The 18,104-nt window shown below is 48.6% G+C and overlaps 1 protein-coding gene across 1 annotated transcript; it reads left to right on the top strand.

The window, feature by feature from the left end:
• The first annotated feature begins 3,850 nt into the window (after nt 1-3,850).
• On the top strand, nt 3,851-16,840 carry wu:fi75a02 (proline-rich protein 36). Its single transcript, XM_035390025.1, has 10 exons — nt 3,851-3,981; nt 9,267-9,559; nt 9,672-9,732; nt 11,355-11,657; nt 12,045-14,052; nt 14,440-14,499; nt 14,938-15,148; nt 15,614-15,747; nt 15,957-16,028; nt 16,499-16,840. Exons 2-10 carry the CDS (start codon nt 9,278-9,280, stop codon nt 16,761-16,763), a joined length of 3,396 nt encoding a protein of 1,131 aa, XP_035245916.1. The 5' UTR covers nt 3,851-3,981; nt 9,267-9,277; the 3' UTR covers nt 16,764-16,840.
• The last annotated feature ends 1,264 nt before the right edge of the window (nt 16,841-18,104 follow it).

Here is an 18,104-nt window from a genome sequence, read left to right as displayed (position 1 = left end):
AGGTGGCAGTGTGGCATATTAAGACACAGATAAAGGTTGTGAGCTCAGCTCTTCATTGGGGGACTGCTTTTGTAACCCTGGGGCAAAGTGGCAGCTGTGTCCCAATCCAGTTTTTGCTAGTAAACTTCACTTGGGAGGATGTGACGCATACTGTATACCAATAAAACAAGAGCATACACTTGCGTTTCATTGAGTGGGAGGGAGTGAAGGTGCAGTGGAGAGTGTCATTTTCCTGTACAGCATCACAAAGATGCTGTACTGTTTGAAAGCACCATAAAAATAAAATTGAATGGAACTGGAAAAAAAATAAAAAAATAAAAAAACTTGAACTGCTTAAATAAATATTTGTATACAATGCAGCGAGGTCCATATTGTTTGGAATAAAAGACATTTTTCTTGATTTGGTTCTGTGCTCCACTATTTTAGATTTATAACCAAACAATTCACATGTAATCACCTTTTATTAAAGGGTGTTTTTATACATTTTTGTGTCACCGTGTAGAGATTACACCACTTTTTATGCATAGTGCCCCCATTTCAGGGCACCAAAACTCTCCTTACCCATTCACAGCAGTCAAATTCAACATGGTGCAAGTTACATACCCAAATATACTGTAGAATCAAAATCTGTATGTGATAGACAACATTTTAAGAAGGGGTGGGTCACAGATAATGTGTCAGTCTAAAAGTGGGTTGTGGGCATGTAAAGTTTGGGACCTACTGGCAGAGATATAGTAGGTTCAATCGATGCATACAAACAGGTGGTACAAGTGATGACTACAGAGGAAAAACTGGTTCCAAAAGGAAATACTGTTTGATGATAAAAATAAGGACGAGTAGCTATTCTGAAAACAAACCAAGTCCTTAAAATAGCACAAACAGAACAAAAATAACATAATGTACCACATATCCTATGCAAAAATAAGTGTGCATAATATATATATTTTTTTTTTTAAATGTCAATAACAGATAAGACATACCTTTAATCCAATATAAAATAATGTGAATGGCAGCTGCCACGCAACATAGACACCAGGTGAATTTAAGACCCGTTTACTGTAAGCCTCCCACAACCTGTTTTGGGAACTTCAATGTTTTTGCAACACAAAGATTATTTCTTTCAAATTGTGACCTTCATACAGTAAAAAAAACCCTTTCCCCTCCTCTTGCTATTTGTAATATTATTATTATCGTTCTCTTTAAATCTTCTATGATCAAACCTGAGGCTAGGCTGTGACTGAGCATAGCCTTGTAGGCCTGCAGTCTAGTTCGAATTGTAAAGGTTCGGAGTCTGCCTTTTGTTCCGAGCGGGAGAGCAAACAAACGCCTTAGTGTCAACCCAGCACCTTGGCACCAAGTGAAATGACCGGTTGGTACATTGTGATCAAGGAGATAAAGGAAAGATATTTCTTTCGTGTGTAGCCTGTTGTAGGTACAGCTCATTTCCTTCAATCGTGTAATACCTGACACAACTTCGAAACTCTTTAAAAGTTCTCAATCCAAGCAAAGTAGCAGATATAACTGGAACGCTTTTCGGAATTAATGCTTTTCGGGTCGAAATGCGGAATTAATACTTTTCGGAACAGAATGCTGTCTTCCATTAAAGGCCTTAGACAAAGCCCGCACAACATAAAAGCAGCCTATAATAAAGGTATTTAAGAAATTGCTTTATGATGTTCTAATGCATTTGAATTGCATATCCGATCAGTAAAAAATTACATATCAGTAATAATATAAAATGCAATACTTTACACATATTGATTTATTCTTCGCACGTTCTTATAAACCTTGTTGTCGCCATATGAGCACAACTCTTCATATAAAAAGACAATTAGGACAACGAAATTATTCGTGCATTCTAGCTATAGTGCGAAATTGCAGTTAAGTGAAGCCTCTGACACGAAACAATCAGCAACTAAGAAAATGAAAGTACATATGTCATGTGTTCTCTCTATCTGGGTAAGTGGTTTTAATGGAATCGCTTACCATTCTGTCTCAGGATTTGTCCTTCAAATTTTTCCCTTCTGCAAAAACAACGTCAGACCAAATGGGAAAAGAGTCAAAATCTTCTCGAAGTCCGGTCGTGTTTATGATACAAGTAACATATATTATTTATCCCTGGTGATCTTTATCTCACTCTCTTTTCTGGCTGACTAGAAATTTCACTTTGCTTAGTCTTCTCACTTGCGCAAAGACAATACACACAAAATTGAAAGTAAACGGCGCCGCCCTAATGCCAGGTAATGACAAACAGGAAGGCAAGGTGAACGACTGCCAAAAAGTAAAGATTTATGTCATTGCCATAGCATAGGATCAAATTACTGCCTCTACCTGAAGAGGTAAGGAAGGAGGGGCACGAAGAAAAGCTAATAACGTCCATCTCGGATATATTTAGTGTTCGTTGGGAACAAAAAATGAAACAGAAATTGAATGAGTTACAGGTGTCAGGACTCAGGAGCCTGGAGCTGCGTTAAGTAATAGCGCTGAGAGGTCAAGCATCGCTGTAATCGAGTAATTCATGTGATTACTAAGATCTGTAACCTGGCGTGGTGCTGACAATATTGCCCTTTGACTGTGCAACCAGCTGGGGTTTATTAGGCTATGCCTTTTAATTTACAGACAAATCACATTGAAAAGTGTATTTTGCAGGGATCGCAAAGCAGAGCCCAATAGCATTCGGTGGTGTATTATAATACATCACAAGTGTTAATTCTGCAATGATATAGCCTACTGTATATTCAATTTCTACTTCTGAATGAAACCATTAATTGTATACAGGTGTAGTACCGTCTTAACTACACTGACCACTTTCCCCCAATCAGCAGTGGTGAGCAGCACCCTCTAGTGGAGTGGCGTTGGTTTGAACTACTCAATATCTTTTTCTTTTTTTTTAAGATAAACTAAATTCTAAACTAGAATTCTTCAGAATTCTGTTCCAGCCAGACGTTCACAGCCACGTGCAGATGCAGCTTAATACTGAGAAGAGGAATCTGACCGTTTAATTTAATATTGATATGAAAATTATTCTATTTCTTTAAAGCGCAAAGCAGTTTATGCACTCCCATTATAGTTTCACGCACAACCTTGGAGTTGACTGAGCAGAAATTCCTCCAGAGGAAAGCCTTGCGTTGTGTTGCGCTAAAACCGTAGGCTCAACTAACGTCCGACTAAACCTAACTGACAATGAATGTTGATAAAGAGACGGCTATTTCGCAATAACATGGCGCACTGGAGAACCCACGCTGAGCCCCAATCCCCTTTAGAAAAACAACAAACTCCACACTGCAACAACTTATAAATAAAATTCAAGATTTTTTTAGAACATATACCCCGTCAGGCAAACTTAGTTGGACCTAACTAATCGGACACCAGCTTACATAGCCGTATATATGTTTATGCCCGTTTATCCCGGTATCCCACAATGCCACACGCATACAGTAAGTGTAGCCACCAATAGAATACTGCGCATCTCCTACAGCCACCAATAGAAAGTGCGCGTGGGTTGCCCCACGGAGTGAGAATGGTAAGAAGAGCTAATATTTCTATCATAAACCAACAATGCTCTGTAGGTTTTACAATATGCAGAGGTATAATGTGCATAGCTTGAAATATGAGGCCTATATTGTATGGGCGAAGGTTTGGCCTACGGGCGAATAAATGAACGACTGACTGTCCCGAAAGCACAACCACACTACTATGAGTGACGGTGACTTCCACTCCACATCACACGCATATGGCATGAATAGAAGAATGGGTGAATTTTAATCGCTGTAAAGTTGATTGGCAGGCGTGTTTGCCTATCAGATGCTGGTCGGAGTTAAACTCCTCCCTTGTGCTGAGTAGACGATGTGCACCGGAAGCGGCACTCGCAACACCGAGGAGATATTTTCCAACAACGGGACAACGGGATGGAGCTGGAAGCTATGGAGATTTGAAGATAGGGACGATTTGATCCCTCCAACCACAGAGCCAGTTGAGAAGGTACGGAACAGCGGGCACAGAGTGGAGGTTGCTCTGTTCTATCATAATCTGTATAAACGTATTTAAATTTATAGTGGAATGTGGGGGCCTTCGACGTCGATCGCTTGGGAGGTGGTTGCTGCTTAACATAGCTAGCAAGTCATATAGATAGAGTAGCAATAACAACTCGGTGAAGTGTACTTCCTCTCGCCTCATCATAATGTCTGTTTTTACATAACACATTCATTAAATTGGCAAACTTATCGCATTCCGTCGATGCCTTCGACGGTGTATTTTACTTATTCACTAACCTTATGTTGCCAACGTTATTATTGTAACGCTACCTACCTGCCTGGATAACTTTGACGCTAAATTAGCTAGGCTTACCATTTTGTGTCAGTATTGTGAACACGGCTACTGTTTGATTGTTTATATGTTAATGCTAATGTTCTCATTTTAGGTGTGTCTAGTATGCTATAGCAGCTGGTGAGATTTCAAGCTTTTTGCTGTAGTCTTAGATCATTGCTCCATTTGATCAGAGGCTACACGCGCTGCACCCTCATTCATGCTCGTGCCAGACAGGTAGCATCTCGCACGGGATTTGCAGATTTCTTTACGTGCGGCGTTCTACATGCCCTTTCGCTTATTTTCACGGAACCAAATGGACGTATTGGTTTTTTTTTCTTGGACTTGTATTGGCTAAGTTCAGTTTTTGGATCGGTCACTAGTAGAGAGAAAAGTGAACTTTTGTTAACTGTAATGGTGCAGAGGAATGGCGTTTCATGATGAAATACTGACCTCCAGTCGCTCAATGGGCACGCACCAACGTCCTTGATTTATTCTAAAGCCATTCTGAATTCTGTCATTTTATTCAGGCATAGCCGGTAGCACAGTGGAGCTCGAAAGTTTAGACTTTTATATCTACAGTAGTTTCAGATCAATCGTCATGATGTGCGAATCAACAAATGTTTGGTAGAACCAATATTTTTGTAGAATGTAGGGTCATTGAGGGTGAATAAAATGGCATTAAGAAATGCACACATATCTGTGCGAATACTACTTCAATGGGATCTGTATGTATGCCATCTACCAAGTTATGAGCCAGTGGTCTGTAATCCATGCCTATAATACCTATAAATGTGTGTATACTGTATATTAGCAGTAAGGTCCATAACTTGGTCCTTGGCGTATCTGACCAAGTAGCATTACATTACAGAGCACCTGGCCTGTTTCGCACTGAGCACTGTGTGAAAAGCCTTTATAGGAATGTCAAAAAAAAAACATAATGGGATCTTAATAAAAAATAATGGCAGACACGATGAGTCACAAAGGGTTAATGTGGCCCATGACACTGGTTTGGGTGGGTAGCCCAATCCACTTAGTCAAGGAGTGTCAGGCACAATGTTTCAAAACAGAAAACTAAAAACCAGCATGTTGATCATTTAAAAGAATCATTTGCCAAAGTCATTTACCATAGCGGGAAAAAGGTACATAAATTAAGAGAGAGAAGAAGTGGTGCCATAGTAGGGCCACAAGCAGGTGCTTTGTGCTGATATCCAGGGAAAGCGTTTTTTCTGGGAATTTTCTTTCTGCCTCAGAACCATTGCTAACGTTAGATGATATAGATATACTTTTATTGAACCCCATGGGGTAATTTGTCCTCTGCACTTGACCCATCCTGGTTACTTAGGAGCAGTGGGCAGCCACAGTGCAGCGCCCGGGGACCAACTCCAGTTCTGAGGCCAGTGCCTTGGTCAAGGGCAACTGCAGGAGCGCCCCTAACACGCATGTCTTTGAGTGTGGGAGGAAACCGGAGTACCCGGAGTAAACCCACGCGAACATGGAGAGAGCATGCAAACTCCACGCAGAGAGGATCCGGTCAGACCCGGATTCGAACCCGGAACCTCCTCCTTGCGCGGCAGCAGTGCTAACCGCTATGCCGCCGTGTCCACCCCGTTAGCCGCGTGACAAGGCGGTCCCTCCGGAACTAGAGGAACGAACAGTTCTGTTAATAACGTTGACTCTAATGGTTATCCAGGGAAGCTGGGCGGCGTTCCTCAGCACCGACTGTGGAAATCACGGAATATCCTTTGGTACCCAGTCCTGTCCTTCAGCAGAGCCCTGAAGTTATTCATGGTGTCACCATGCATTGGGCTGAAAACTGATCTCAGCTTTATGTTGAGGGTTTAAAAAACCGTGACGGGGACAGAGAAAACGCTCTTTTCTTTACTGGAAGACTAAATTGTGAAAATACGTCCGCACATTCAGCCCGATTATGGCTCAGGTGCTACAAGAACATAAATGTTCTGAAGAAGGTCTTTTTTACTGAAAGCTCAGCTAATTGAACTAGATTTGCAATATACTCAGTGTGCCAAGTTCTTTCTTTTCTGGAAGACTGACATTGTGGAGTTATGGGTGCGAGTGCAACATGTTGGCCAGAGTCGAGCGTGGCTGTGAAGGAGGCTGTGTGAATTGTAGGATTAGAATCCATGGGGTCGTAGAACACAGATGGCAGTGGTATGGTCGCATTAGTGTCAAAGGCGAGGAGGATTTATCTGGGTTCTTAGCCTCAGAGAAAGGACCAGTCGTTAAAATTGAAGTCTGGCGGAAGATTCTGCCAATCCAAAAATCACATAATCCGGGTGCAAATCGCTGGACCTTAAAAAAAACAAAAAAAAAAAACGACCTGTTGGATTTACTGACTAAAACCTGCATTTCCTGGTATTTTAAAGAAAGGTTCTGATGTTGTGCACTCTCTTTAACCGGTCATTAAACCGTTTAGCAGACCTGCCGTAACGCCTGTCACTTTCCTCATTGATTACAGGCGGTTCAGATCAGACTTTATAGAGCACATGTCCACCAGCATATCGAGTTCAGCGTGCTTTACACAAACAGAGATGCGCGAACAATATCAAAAACACAGTGCGGAAAAGAGACGTATGAAAACAATGATCATAACTGAACATCACACACACTTGCATACAAACCAGATTTAACACCTACCGGTGAAGCGACTTCCACATATAAGCCAAACTTTAAAAAAAGTATGTCTTAAGCAATGCGCTTAAAGACCTCAACTGATGTAACCACCGTCAGATCCAGTGGGTGAGTATTCCAGAGCCAAGGCCTGCAGGAGCTGAAAGGAGCACGCCTGTATGTTTTTTGATTTGGCCTCGGGGACGATCAACTGCTTGCAGTCAGTGGACCTGAGAGTTCTGCTGGGAGCGTTTTTTTGGCAGCGTGTCACCCAAGTACTCTGGGGCTAGATAACGTACAGATTTAGCAGGATCTTAAAATCAGCTATATTTAACCGGTAACCGGTGCAGGGACCTTAATGCTGGAGTTAGTGTGCTCTCTGTTCATTCCAGTCAGGACTCTGAGGCGAGGGCTCATTTTGTGCACATTTGAGTATGTTCTACTGCTTTCTCAGGCAGGCCAGAAAGCAGAGCACTGCATGGCAGCGGTCCAGTCTTCCGGTAATCACAGCGTGTGTGAGTTTTTCGGTATCATTTGGAGAAAGAGGACATATCTTGAAATATCTTTGAGGTGATAAAAAGCCGTTTTAGTCCGAAGGTTTCTTGCTTGGCTTTTGACGTTTAAAAAAACATGACTCCAGGTAAGCGCTGGCAAATCAACGGCTTATTTTCTCTCTATATTGCGATATCCAATTTGTCTTTTTGTTCAACCTCTCTGTTTGCTCTACACTGAGCTCCACCGTTTACAAAAAATATTTAGTGCATGTTTTCTGTCTTCAGTGATTGAAATGCACTGGTACTAAAGTCCAAATGTGAAATATAAGTCCTTTAATAAGATTTAGAACTGTAGCAACTTGTTTGTGTGATTATTTGACTGTTGTATTGTTAAAATTGATTGTTATGCAGAACTGACTTGATTCTCATTTTATGACTGATTATTTGTCAGCCATTTTTTACCATTATTTGTGGACACCCTTTTTTAAGCGTTTCAAGTTGTTTCCACTGTTGGAAACCTAGAGCAAAGCATGTGGATTACTCCCAGCTATTGGTTCAGAAAATACTTAAAAACAGCTAAACCTTTAATTTACAGATGTATTTCCAGCTTCAAGGCCTCTGATGTGAGCAGAGGTCTCTTTAAGAACACTGCCCCAGTAATCCTGTTTTATTTTCATTTTATTAAATAACAAATGCTAATTAGCTATGCTCCTGTTTCCTCTCTCTCCCTCCCACTGTGTCCCTCCCACACTCCATCTATTCTTTTTCCTAGCTGTCTTCCTTTCTTTCCCTTCTACCCTCTCTCTCTTTTCCTGTATGTTCATCACTTCACTTAGCAAAGCTAACGTTGCTTCTGTCTGCAGCCATTCATAAAAGTAGCACAGTTAGCACGCAGCTCCTAGATACTGTCTAATATTTTTGTACTGGACACACAGGGATGAAACTGGTACTGTATGAATCTTAGTGTATAACTATGGGTAAGGCTCCCCGAAAGCAAGTATCCCAAAAAGTTGGACCGTCTCTAAGAGCATTCTGAGCAAGTCGGTGGGTTTCTTTTGGTGAGGTCATCGCTGGGTCCCATACCTCCCTGTGCAGCTGTGTAGGATGGGGGACTGGGCCTGGTGGCCTTGGAAAACAGGGTGGCAGATTTCCATCTTCAAGCAGCTCGCCATTTTCTGTGCCACCTGCAGATTTGCAGGCAGATTTGCAGATTTGCAGGCGTGAGGTGGCCTGTGCATTACTCATTACATTACAAGCATTTAGCGGACGCTCTTATCCAGAGCGACATACACATGAAATAGGCAACTTTTTTTACCTAGTATTTATATTTATACAGCTGGATATATACTGAGGGCCTAAGTACCTTGCTCAAGGTATTTCTTAAGCATAAGCACAAGCAAGACAAACTGAGTATATGGCTCACAAGAAGGAACACATTTTTAAACCGGAGGTCTACTGATTTAGTGAGCGAGGAGGGTAGTCTCTGTGAACCTGAGGTTTGAGTGTGCTCAGTACAGGCTGAATGACAATGTTGAAGCGTTTTGTAGGTCATGGTGTATTGGGGGTGCTGTTCGTGGGTGGCGATGATGAGGAGGGCTATGAGATTATATTTTCATGGGGGTGGGGGGGAGGTGTTGAGTGGAGTCGGAGGAGTCTGTTTTGATGATTTGTGGATCAGGTGTATTTTTGTTTATTATATGTGTGTATTGATGGATTTTTTTGTTTATTTATTTTTTCATTTAAATGTTCATGTAACAAATTGACTAGGATGGTTTAATAAAATCTCTCCCTTCCTCGCTCTCTTTCCCTCCCTCCCTCTCTCTCTCTCTCTGCCAGCCCGTGTCAGGATGCTGTCCACTGTTCCGGCAGATTTGAGAGGGGGTCAACAGATGCCCCTGCCGGGGGCAGCTAGCCACTGCTCCCTCCCGCTCCTCTACCAGGAGCGGCCCCCAAAGGGCTCCCCGCCCTGCCGGGACCAATGGAAGCCAATGGCGGGGCTGCAGGGGGAGGAGCCTACAAAGGGGGCGGAGCCTGTTGGGGGCCCCCTGTCCACGGGACCTGGCTCCAGCAGCACGCGGCTCCCCACCGCCGCCACACACACGGGCTACAGGGAAGCCCCGGACCCCCAGGTGCGATTCGGGGCCCAAGGGTGCGCCCCAAAGTGAAGTTTTATGTCATACATTTTTTTAAATGCGACTCCAGTTTTTGATAGCAATGCCCTGGGGCTTTCTCTCTTGCCAGGTTCTTGCTGCAGACAGACACGGAGTCCGAAGCAAGCCTCAGGCCACCGTTGTTAAAGAAGGTAGCGTGGAATTCTCTCATAAGACTGGAATGTTCTCACACCGGGGGGCTCACCGGGGTACTCGTGTACTCGTATCGCAGACGGGCTGATCCCGATGCCTGATAAACCTGATTTTGCCTCTGCTGCTGGCCGATGCAGATGTTGAAGGAAATTGTGGGATTGGCCTTTATGTGTCGTATAAAACATAATGCAACTACAAGGCAGTTGATCAGAGGTGCGTTCAAGTTCAGCGAACAAGGCGATCATTTGCAAACTATTTCAAACTTTTTTCCGTTAGCTTAGTGTTCGCCGCGAACGTTTGCAAACATAAGCGAACGGTCTGAAAAGGTAGTTTGCAGAGAACAAAAATGGACGCTGGACTGAGGGAAATGTTCCCAGATGGGTATTTCAATTGAAGATGCCTTTAAGTGTGCTCGTTTTTTCAAGAATGATATTGCTAACGCTAGCCAATGTTATTAATGTTCGCTCGCTAGCTATAGTTTTTTATCACTGATGATCACAGAAGCGGCTGTGAGTACAAATGCTCTCGTCACCATGTCTGTTTATGTTTAATGCAAACAATTTGGAATGTTCGTAAAAAGCCGTTCAAATTGAACTGTTCAAAGAAAACATGTTCGCCACGAACATGCGCCTCCGTTCGCTGGACTTGAACGCACCTCTGATCCTATGTGTCTCTCCTGTACGTGAAGATCACTGTGATCAGTTGGGACACGGTACAGGCCTGTCTGCCCTATTCAGTGCCAGGCTTTCTGTTGCTCTCACAGAGTGAAGTTGTGAACCTGGTCAAGCTTATTTTTGTAGCCTCAGTAATAGTGCGGCACTGTACTTTAATCCTGCACATCCAACAGATGGGATTATCCAACGTGTTCTCCTTTATAGATTAACGGCTCAGAGCCCAGTTGATCAGGTCGGGAGAGAATGAGAGAGGTGTAGGGGTCTGTAGTATAGGGGGTGTGGGGTGTAAGAGTCTGTGGTATAAGGGGTGTGGGGTATAGGAGTCTGTGGTATAACGGGTGTGGGGTATAGGAGTCTGTGGTATGGGGGTCTGGGTTATAGGAGTCTGTGGTATGGGGGTCTGGGGTATAGGAGTCTGTGGTATGGGGGTCTGGGTTATAGGAGGCTGAGGTGTAGGGGTCTGGGGTATAGGAGGTTGAGGTATAGGGGTTTGGGTTATAGGAGGTTGAGGTATAGGGGTCTGGGGTATAGGAGGCTGTGGTGTAGGGGTCTGGGGTATAGGAGGCTGTGGTGTAGGGGTCTGGGGTATAGGAGGCTGTGGTGTAGGGGTCTGGGGTATAGGAGGCTGTGGTGTAGGGGTCTGGGGTATAGGAGGCTGAGGTATAGGGGGTCTGGGGTATAGGAGGCTGTGGTATGGGGGTCTGGGGTATAGGAGGCTGAGGTATAGGGGGTCTGGGGTATAGGAGCCTGAGGTATAGGGGTCTGGGGTATAGGAGGCTGAGGTATAGGATACAGGTGTAGGAGACTGAGGTATAGGATACAGGTGTAGGAGACTGAGCCTGGCATATGCACCCAGAGCTTGTGCAATGAACGCCCCTGTTTATGAGAGGTAATTTAATGAAAACGGTAAAAGTTCCCCTCTCACCTTGCTTATACTCCTGTTTCAGGGAGTATGCTGGGAAGCCTGCAGTGGGACCCCGCAGCCGCGCGCTCCCCGGCGCCCCCCGCTGGCCCGGCGGGGGAGCAGCTGGGCGCGCTGGAGCGGCTCCTGGCGGGGCAGCAGGCGGAGCTGAAGAGGCTGCTGGCGGGGACGCTGGGCGCGCTCTGCCAGAGGGTGGAGGCGGTGGAGCGGCGGCTGGAGCGGCTCTGCCAGCAGGGCGCCGCCCACACCAACGGCCTGAGCCTGCTGGGAGCGCAGCTGCAGGAGCTGCGCAGGAGCCTGCCCGCCCGCCACCCATCACCCGCACACAGTGAGTCTGCGGCGGGACAGGGGGCGGAGAGGGGTCTCGGGCGGGGGGGGCGTTCGTGGGCCCATCAACAGGGGAGTTTAATTTTTCAAAATCACAAAATGTGACTAGTTTGAGCTAAGTGCAAAATGATTTCCTCTCCCTAGCGCAGTTTTAATGCTCTAACGTACACATGATGTAACGTATACACCCTGTGCTCACTTTATTAGGAACATCTTATTACCAGACAGGGCCCCCTTTTGCCTCCAGAACAGCCTGGATGGATTGAAGAAGGTGCGGGCAATGTTCCTTTGGGATTTCGGTTTATGTTTACTCCTACGGATTTCGCAGCCACGCGTTCGCGCGGTGATACCGTTACCTTACGCGTGCTGTTCTCCCGTCCACCTGTAGGCGGAGACGCGGGTACGTCTGAGGATAAAGACAAGCTCTCGTCGCCGAGGCTGCATCCCTGTGGCAACGCGGTTGCCGTGGAAACTGGCCCGGGCGGAAGGGGCGCTGGAGTGTGCTCCTGGCAGACGGGCGCCTCGTCCCCGACCAGCCGCGGCGCGGCCCAGCAGAGCGGAGGCTCCGCCCCCTTGCAGAGGAAGGCCCCGCCCCCCGCCGTGTCGCAGGGCTGCCTGCCCGGGAACTACTCGCCCGTGTCGGACTTCGAGGACCTGGAGGTGGAGCTGGGAGACGAGGGGCGGGACGCGCTGGGCTGGCTGCTGAATTCGGAGATGGAGTCCACGGACCGGGACGACGAGGAGGGGCCGCCCGCCGCCCCGCCACCGCCGCCGCCCCCCCAGACTTGGGACGGCTTGGAGGGGAGACCTCCCGCGGCGCGCCCGCTCCCTCAACGTTTACATTTCCCCTCTGACCTTCCGGTGCCTTCCGCGGCTGCCCTTCAGCCCCCCGGCCGCCCCCCCGTCTCTTTGCCCCCCACCGTCCCGGCCCAGACCAGGACTCCTGGGACGGAGGTCCCGCTGGACGCCTTTCCGGAAGCCGCGGAGAAGCTTTCCCCGCTGCCGCGGTCTCTGAAGGACGGGGGCGCTGCACTTTTGGAAGGGAGGGCGGGGCGCTCGAGCTCGAGGCACGTGACCCTCTCTCTACCCCCAGGCCTGCGCGGGGATCGGCCGACCCCCGAATCCAGTACCTCCGACCCCCAGGGTGCGCCCAAACCACCGGCCTGCCTCCCGCTCCCGAAGCAGCCCCCCAGGGACTGGCACTGCCAGAAGGCGTCCGAAAGGGTGGAGGGGAGGTGGAGAGAAAGAGCGGATTCTCTGTCCAGCAGCGAGGAAGAGGAGGATGCTGGGGAGGAGAAGAGGAGGAAGAAGAGGAAGAAGGGCCGAGGGGTCCGCTCCGGGCCCGGTTTCGGGGGCGGCCGGTCGCCCGGGTCGCCGCCCTACGTGGGTCTGCTGGCGGCCGCCGGCCGGTTTGCGGAGGACGGGCGCGGGTGCAGCGAGGGGCGGGTGCAGGGGAACAGAGGGGCGTCTTTCGGGAGACAGGAAAGGCAGGCCGGGGACTTCCTGGGCCCGAGGACTCTGGGATCGGTCAGGCAGGGCGGCCAGTCCCTCTCCCCATCCGGCTCCTACACCCAGCTGAAGTCCCTGGACTTCGGGACCTCGAGCCCTCCCCTGGGCCCTCTTCAGGAAAGCACTTTATCGCCCCCTCTGGTGAGCGCGTGTGCGGATGCCTGGACGGCGGCGAGGGGGCCGGACTGCCAGCTGATGCCGTTTCACTCCTCGGGCCCGCCCCTGTGCTGGGCCTCGGCGGCGTCCCCGCCCCTTTTCAAACAGGCCACGCCCAGAAATGGCTGCTCCGCCCCCGGGCAGGGCAAGCCCCTGCTGATCCAGCTGTCGGAGACGGCCGGTCGCGTGTCCCCCCTCCCCGCCCCCCCCGACTCGACGTCGCCGCCCCCCTACGGCCTCTCCCTCGCGTTCAGCTCCAAGCTCCAACGCCACTGGGCCAGGCCCCTCCCCCCCCCAGGGTCCCCCTCTCGGAAGGACGGTGACGGTGAGCCTGAGGGGGGGTCGCCCCGTCTGTGGCTCCCCCTCCCGCCCCCGGAGCTTCGCGCCGCCGCCCCCCTGCACCAGCTCCTGGGCTCCGCGCCCCCCGCCCTCCCCTGGGGCCTGTCCCAGCTGTTCCGTGCCACCGCGAGGCCCGAACCGTTCCCCCTGTCCGTCCTCGCCCGGGGCGGCTTCTCCCCGGCGGGGCTCCACACCGTCCTGGCCCTCTCCTCGCCGGCCTTCCTCCGCCTCCTGGTCCGGCACACGTGCCGCCTCCCCCTCTATCTCCCCAAGCTGTCCCGCTCCACTCTGGACCGCTTCCTGGGCCAGATCCTCACTGCCCGGGACACCTACCCCCCTCTTCCGCCCCTCCCGGACCACACCGCCCCACCCGGCCTGGACAACGATCACAGGTGAGTGTCTGCACTGACATGCTTTATTTCAACTGAGAATCAAAAGAACATTGGTTGTTCTCACTGGACAACAACATTTTGCTATTTTCAAATAAGTATATATATTTTCCAGCATAAACTATCAAATGAGTGTTACAGAAGCAGGTGTTCCTATGTGGACTGTAGATGTAGATTATAGATTTATGGTTGGTGTGGGTTAGGTAACGGTCTGACTGAAGAATACTATGTCCGTCTGCTTAATGTTATTATTTTTTATTCAACCAAACCAGAGAGGTCAACTGAGAACTCGGTTATCTTTTGCAGTGGGGACACGGTGAATCAAAGTGGGTAGAAGTGCGAGTGATTGTGTAGTGCACCTCCTAACTCCTGTGTCTTTTGTGCTCATAGCTACGCGCGGCGGTCCAACCAGGAGTCCTCTACCAAGAGGAGGAGGTCTCCAACCAAAGCGTAAGCAAACCACTCTGGGAGCATTGTGGGATATGTAGTTCCAGGGCTGTGGAGTGCTATCACATGTACCTCTACCCTAGTGAAAGCTAGTTAGCGCTAGCTAGTGTTGCAAAGACGCTGTCGCTACGTCTGCCTTTGTTTTGTTTTCAACCTCACGGTTTGCAGGGCTGCAGTAGGCCTGTTACCAACCTCCCTGCACAGCTGGGGGGTTTGATTCCCCTCCAGGTTGAGTGTGAGTGTGTATGCGTCTGTGTGTGTGTGTGTGTGCGTGAGTGTGTATGCGTCTGTGTGTGTGTGTGTGTGTGTGTGTGTGTGTGTGTGTGTGTGTGTGTGTGTAACCCTCTCTGCTTTCCCCCTGAATGAATTATGAAAGTGCTTTAAGGGGGCGGAGTGTCTGGTCTCCTTTAAAATAAATAAAATTTTGCTTCTCCCCCTTAGTGCTCCAGTCAGGGCTCTGGCCACAGTTCCCTCTCGCCCCCCCTCACGGCGTATCTCCAAGGCCCGGCTCTCCGCGGACCGCGTACGGCACCAGGCTGCCCTGGACCCGCCCCAGCACCGCCACGCCCCCAGCGAGCCGGCGCACAGCTTTGCGCTCACCAGCGCCAACGTCAAGTACCCGGGGCTGCACGGGCGCGGTGCCGCCAGAGAGGTGGGCACACACGCACTCACACACACGTGTGCACACACACACACTCACACACGTGTGCACACACACATTCACACACGTGTGCACACACACACTCACACACGTGCACACCCGGCCTGGGTACATCAGCAGACCTAATGAGGTGTTATGTATGTTATCAGAGGGGTATGAGGGTAATATATGTTATCAGACTTACTGACTATACAATAGCACAATTAGTCAGTGTACATAAGCAAACCTACTGAATGTACAATGTCAGACTTACTGAATGTGCTGTACATTAGCAGACTTAGCGAGTGTACGTTAGCAGACTTAGCGAATGTGCGTTCGCAGACTTAGCGAGTGTACGTTAGCAGACTTAGCGAATGTGCGTTCGCAGACTTAGCGAGTGTACGTTAGCAGACTCGCTGAACGGTAAGTTTACTGAGTTTGTCATGTGATTTTCATGTGAACTTTCTTCACTTTTAGGGGGGTCTGTATGACAGTGGTGTGGGGGCTCAGCCGGGCCAGCGATCCAAGAGGGTGTCCCAGATCCGCATCCGCAAGACTGTCCCCAAACCGGATAATAACCTCACGCCAATGGGCCTGCCCAAACCGCAGAGGTACAGTAGGCAGGGCCCTCAGCCCCTCCCCTCTCCACTGCCTCCTCAGTCACATTTGTGCCTAACAGAATTTCATTAATTATTTATTTCTCTCTTTCCTCTCTGTCCCCTTCTATCTGTTCTCTGTCTCTATCTCCATCCCTCTCTCACTCTCTCTCTTTCCTGTTTCTTCTCTTTCTATCCTTCTCTTTCTCTCTCTCTCTTTCTAGGCTGAAAAAGAAGGAGTTCAGCTTGGAGGAGATTTATACAAACAAAAATTATCGCTCACCAACTCCCAACAGGTCAGTGAACTCCTGAGCTTGCTGTTCTCACCTGTAGTGTTTTTCCTGTGTGTTCAGGTTCAGGGCTGTGCTGCGTGTTCAGGTTCAGGGCTGTCCTGTGTGCTCAGGTTCAGGGCTGTGCTGTGTGCCCAGGTTCAGGACTGTGCTGTGCTGTGCTCTGTTCAGATTCAGGGCTGTGCTGTGTGTTCAGGTTCAGGGCAGTCCTGTGTGTTCAGGTTCAGGGCTGTGCTGTGCTGTGTGTTCAGGTTCAGGGCTATGCTGTGTGCCCAGGTTCAGGACTGTGCTGTGTTGTGTGTTCAGGTTCAGGGCTGTGCTGTGCTGTGTGCGCAGGTTCAGGGCTATGCTGTGTGCCCAGATTCAGGACTGTGCTGTGCTGTGTGTTCAGGTTCAGGGCTGTGCTGTGTGCTCAGGTTCAATTAAGCAAATCGGTTGATTGAAGGTGACATGGCTCCTCCTCCATGTTTTCGCAGGAGCCTGGAGACGATCTTCGAGGAGCCGAAGGAGAAGAACGGGGCGCTGGTGTGCATCGGGCAGCAGAAGAGGAAGCGGGTGCTGGACTTCCCCGACTTCACGCTGCCACGGAAACGGCGCGCCAGGGCCAGCCTGGGGGTCCTGCGGGGCCCCCGCGGGCGTGGCCGGAGGGGCCGGCCTGACGACGCCGATCTGGACATCATGCTGATCGAGCGGCTGAGTGAGCTGGAGGACTTCTTCTCCCGCCAGGGCCTGGAGGACTGAGCGACACACCTGAGCGTACAGACTCACTCACACACACACACACACACACACACGCACAGCCTCACACACACACACACACACACGCACGCACAGACTCACACTCACACACACACACAGACTCACACACACACACATACATGTGCATATATACCTACATACATACACACAAACATACATGTACATATACTGTAAACTCACACACAACATGTACTTATATACTCTCATACAGACATACGTGTACATATACACACTTACACGCACAAACTCATCCATGCCCATGTACACTCATTCACACACAAACACATACATGTACATATATGTGTATGGACAAGATAAACACATACTTGTCCATATACGCTCATGCACAAGCACATGTACATGCACATATGTACACAGAGACACACATAAATACATGTGCATATACATACACACACACACATACACATGTAAGCACATGGACATATACACTCACACGTGAGCACATGTACACGTACATATACATACATACATTAAAGTGCTGCGCATTCTCAGTTTTGCATCAATTTCAAATTTTGATTTACTTGCCACATTTTGACATGTGGGTGAAGAAGAAGAAAGTATTTTAAAATATCTGATTATATAATTTAGGTATGTGCATTAGCATGTATGTGCAAGTCATTTGTATACAGTATGTTCATGTGCTTTTTTTTTTAAACACTAAGAGAGACCTTGATTAGGCAATCAAGTATTTCTTTTTTTTTGTGACTGGTGACATCACTGAACTGATGCTCATTTTTTAACCTTTTACTCACTGTGATAAACGGATGGCCCAATCCAAAGCTTCCGGAGTTTCCATGTGCCAGCGCAAGCTTCACCGAATATTATGCTTGCGTTTCATGGGAAAAATAAAAAATAATGTTAGAACAGGTACAGAATAGATAATTATCAGTGAAACACCAAATGTGTGAGATTCACCGTGCCATTTATCATTGAAAACTGAGAATGCGGAACGTTCAACACTCAACGCGCTACATGTAACACGCATACGTGCATGCACACACACGCAAGCATGCGCACGTGTAGCACACTAATGGACGCACGCACTTCCACGTAGACATAAGCACATCAGCCATCGAAGTCACACACCTGAGCACTTTTCCTTCTCTTACCTCACCCTCCGTGCTGTCCTCGCCCTCCTAAGCCATTTTAGAATGGGACACTTTAAACCAAATCCTCCTGAGCCCCCTGCCCTTCTCTGTCAGAAATCTGTCGGAATTCTGGAAAACTTTGCGGGAAGTTCTGCCGACATGAAATTGACAGACAGGTGGATCGACTACCTTATCTTTGGCACAAAGGAGGGAC

The sequence above is a fragment of the Anguilla anguilla genome, chromosome 14 (assembly GCF_013347855.1).
Source record: "Anguilla anguilla isolate fAngAng1 chromosome 14, fAngAng1.pri, whole genome shotgun sequence".
Classification (NCBI taxonomy): Eukaryota; Metazoa; Chordata; class Actinopteri; order Anguilliformes; family Anguillidae; genus Anguilla; species Anguilla anguilla.
This window is presented reverse-complemented; position numbering and strand designations above follow the sequence as displayed.

Excerpts from the sequence above, each read along its gene's own strand:
- wu:fi75a02 (XM_035390025.1), top strand. The coding sequence starts at position 9,278 with ATGCTGTCCACTGTTCCGGCAGATTTGAGAGGGGGTCAACAGATGCCC. Across the intron at positions 15,149-15,613 it reads GGCGCGGTGCCGCCAGAGAG|GGGGGTCTGTATGACAGTGG; the intron begins GTGGGCACACAC and ends CTTCACTTTTAG. Across the intron at positions 16,029-16,498 it reads CGCTCACCAACTCCCAACAG|GAGCCTGGAGACGATCTTCG; the intron begins GTCAGTGAACTC and ends ATGTTTTCGCAG.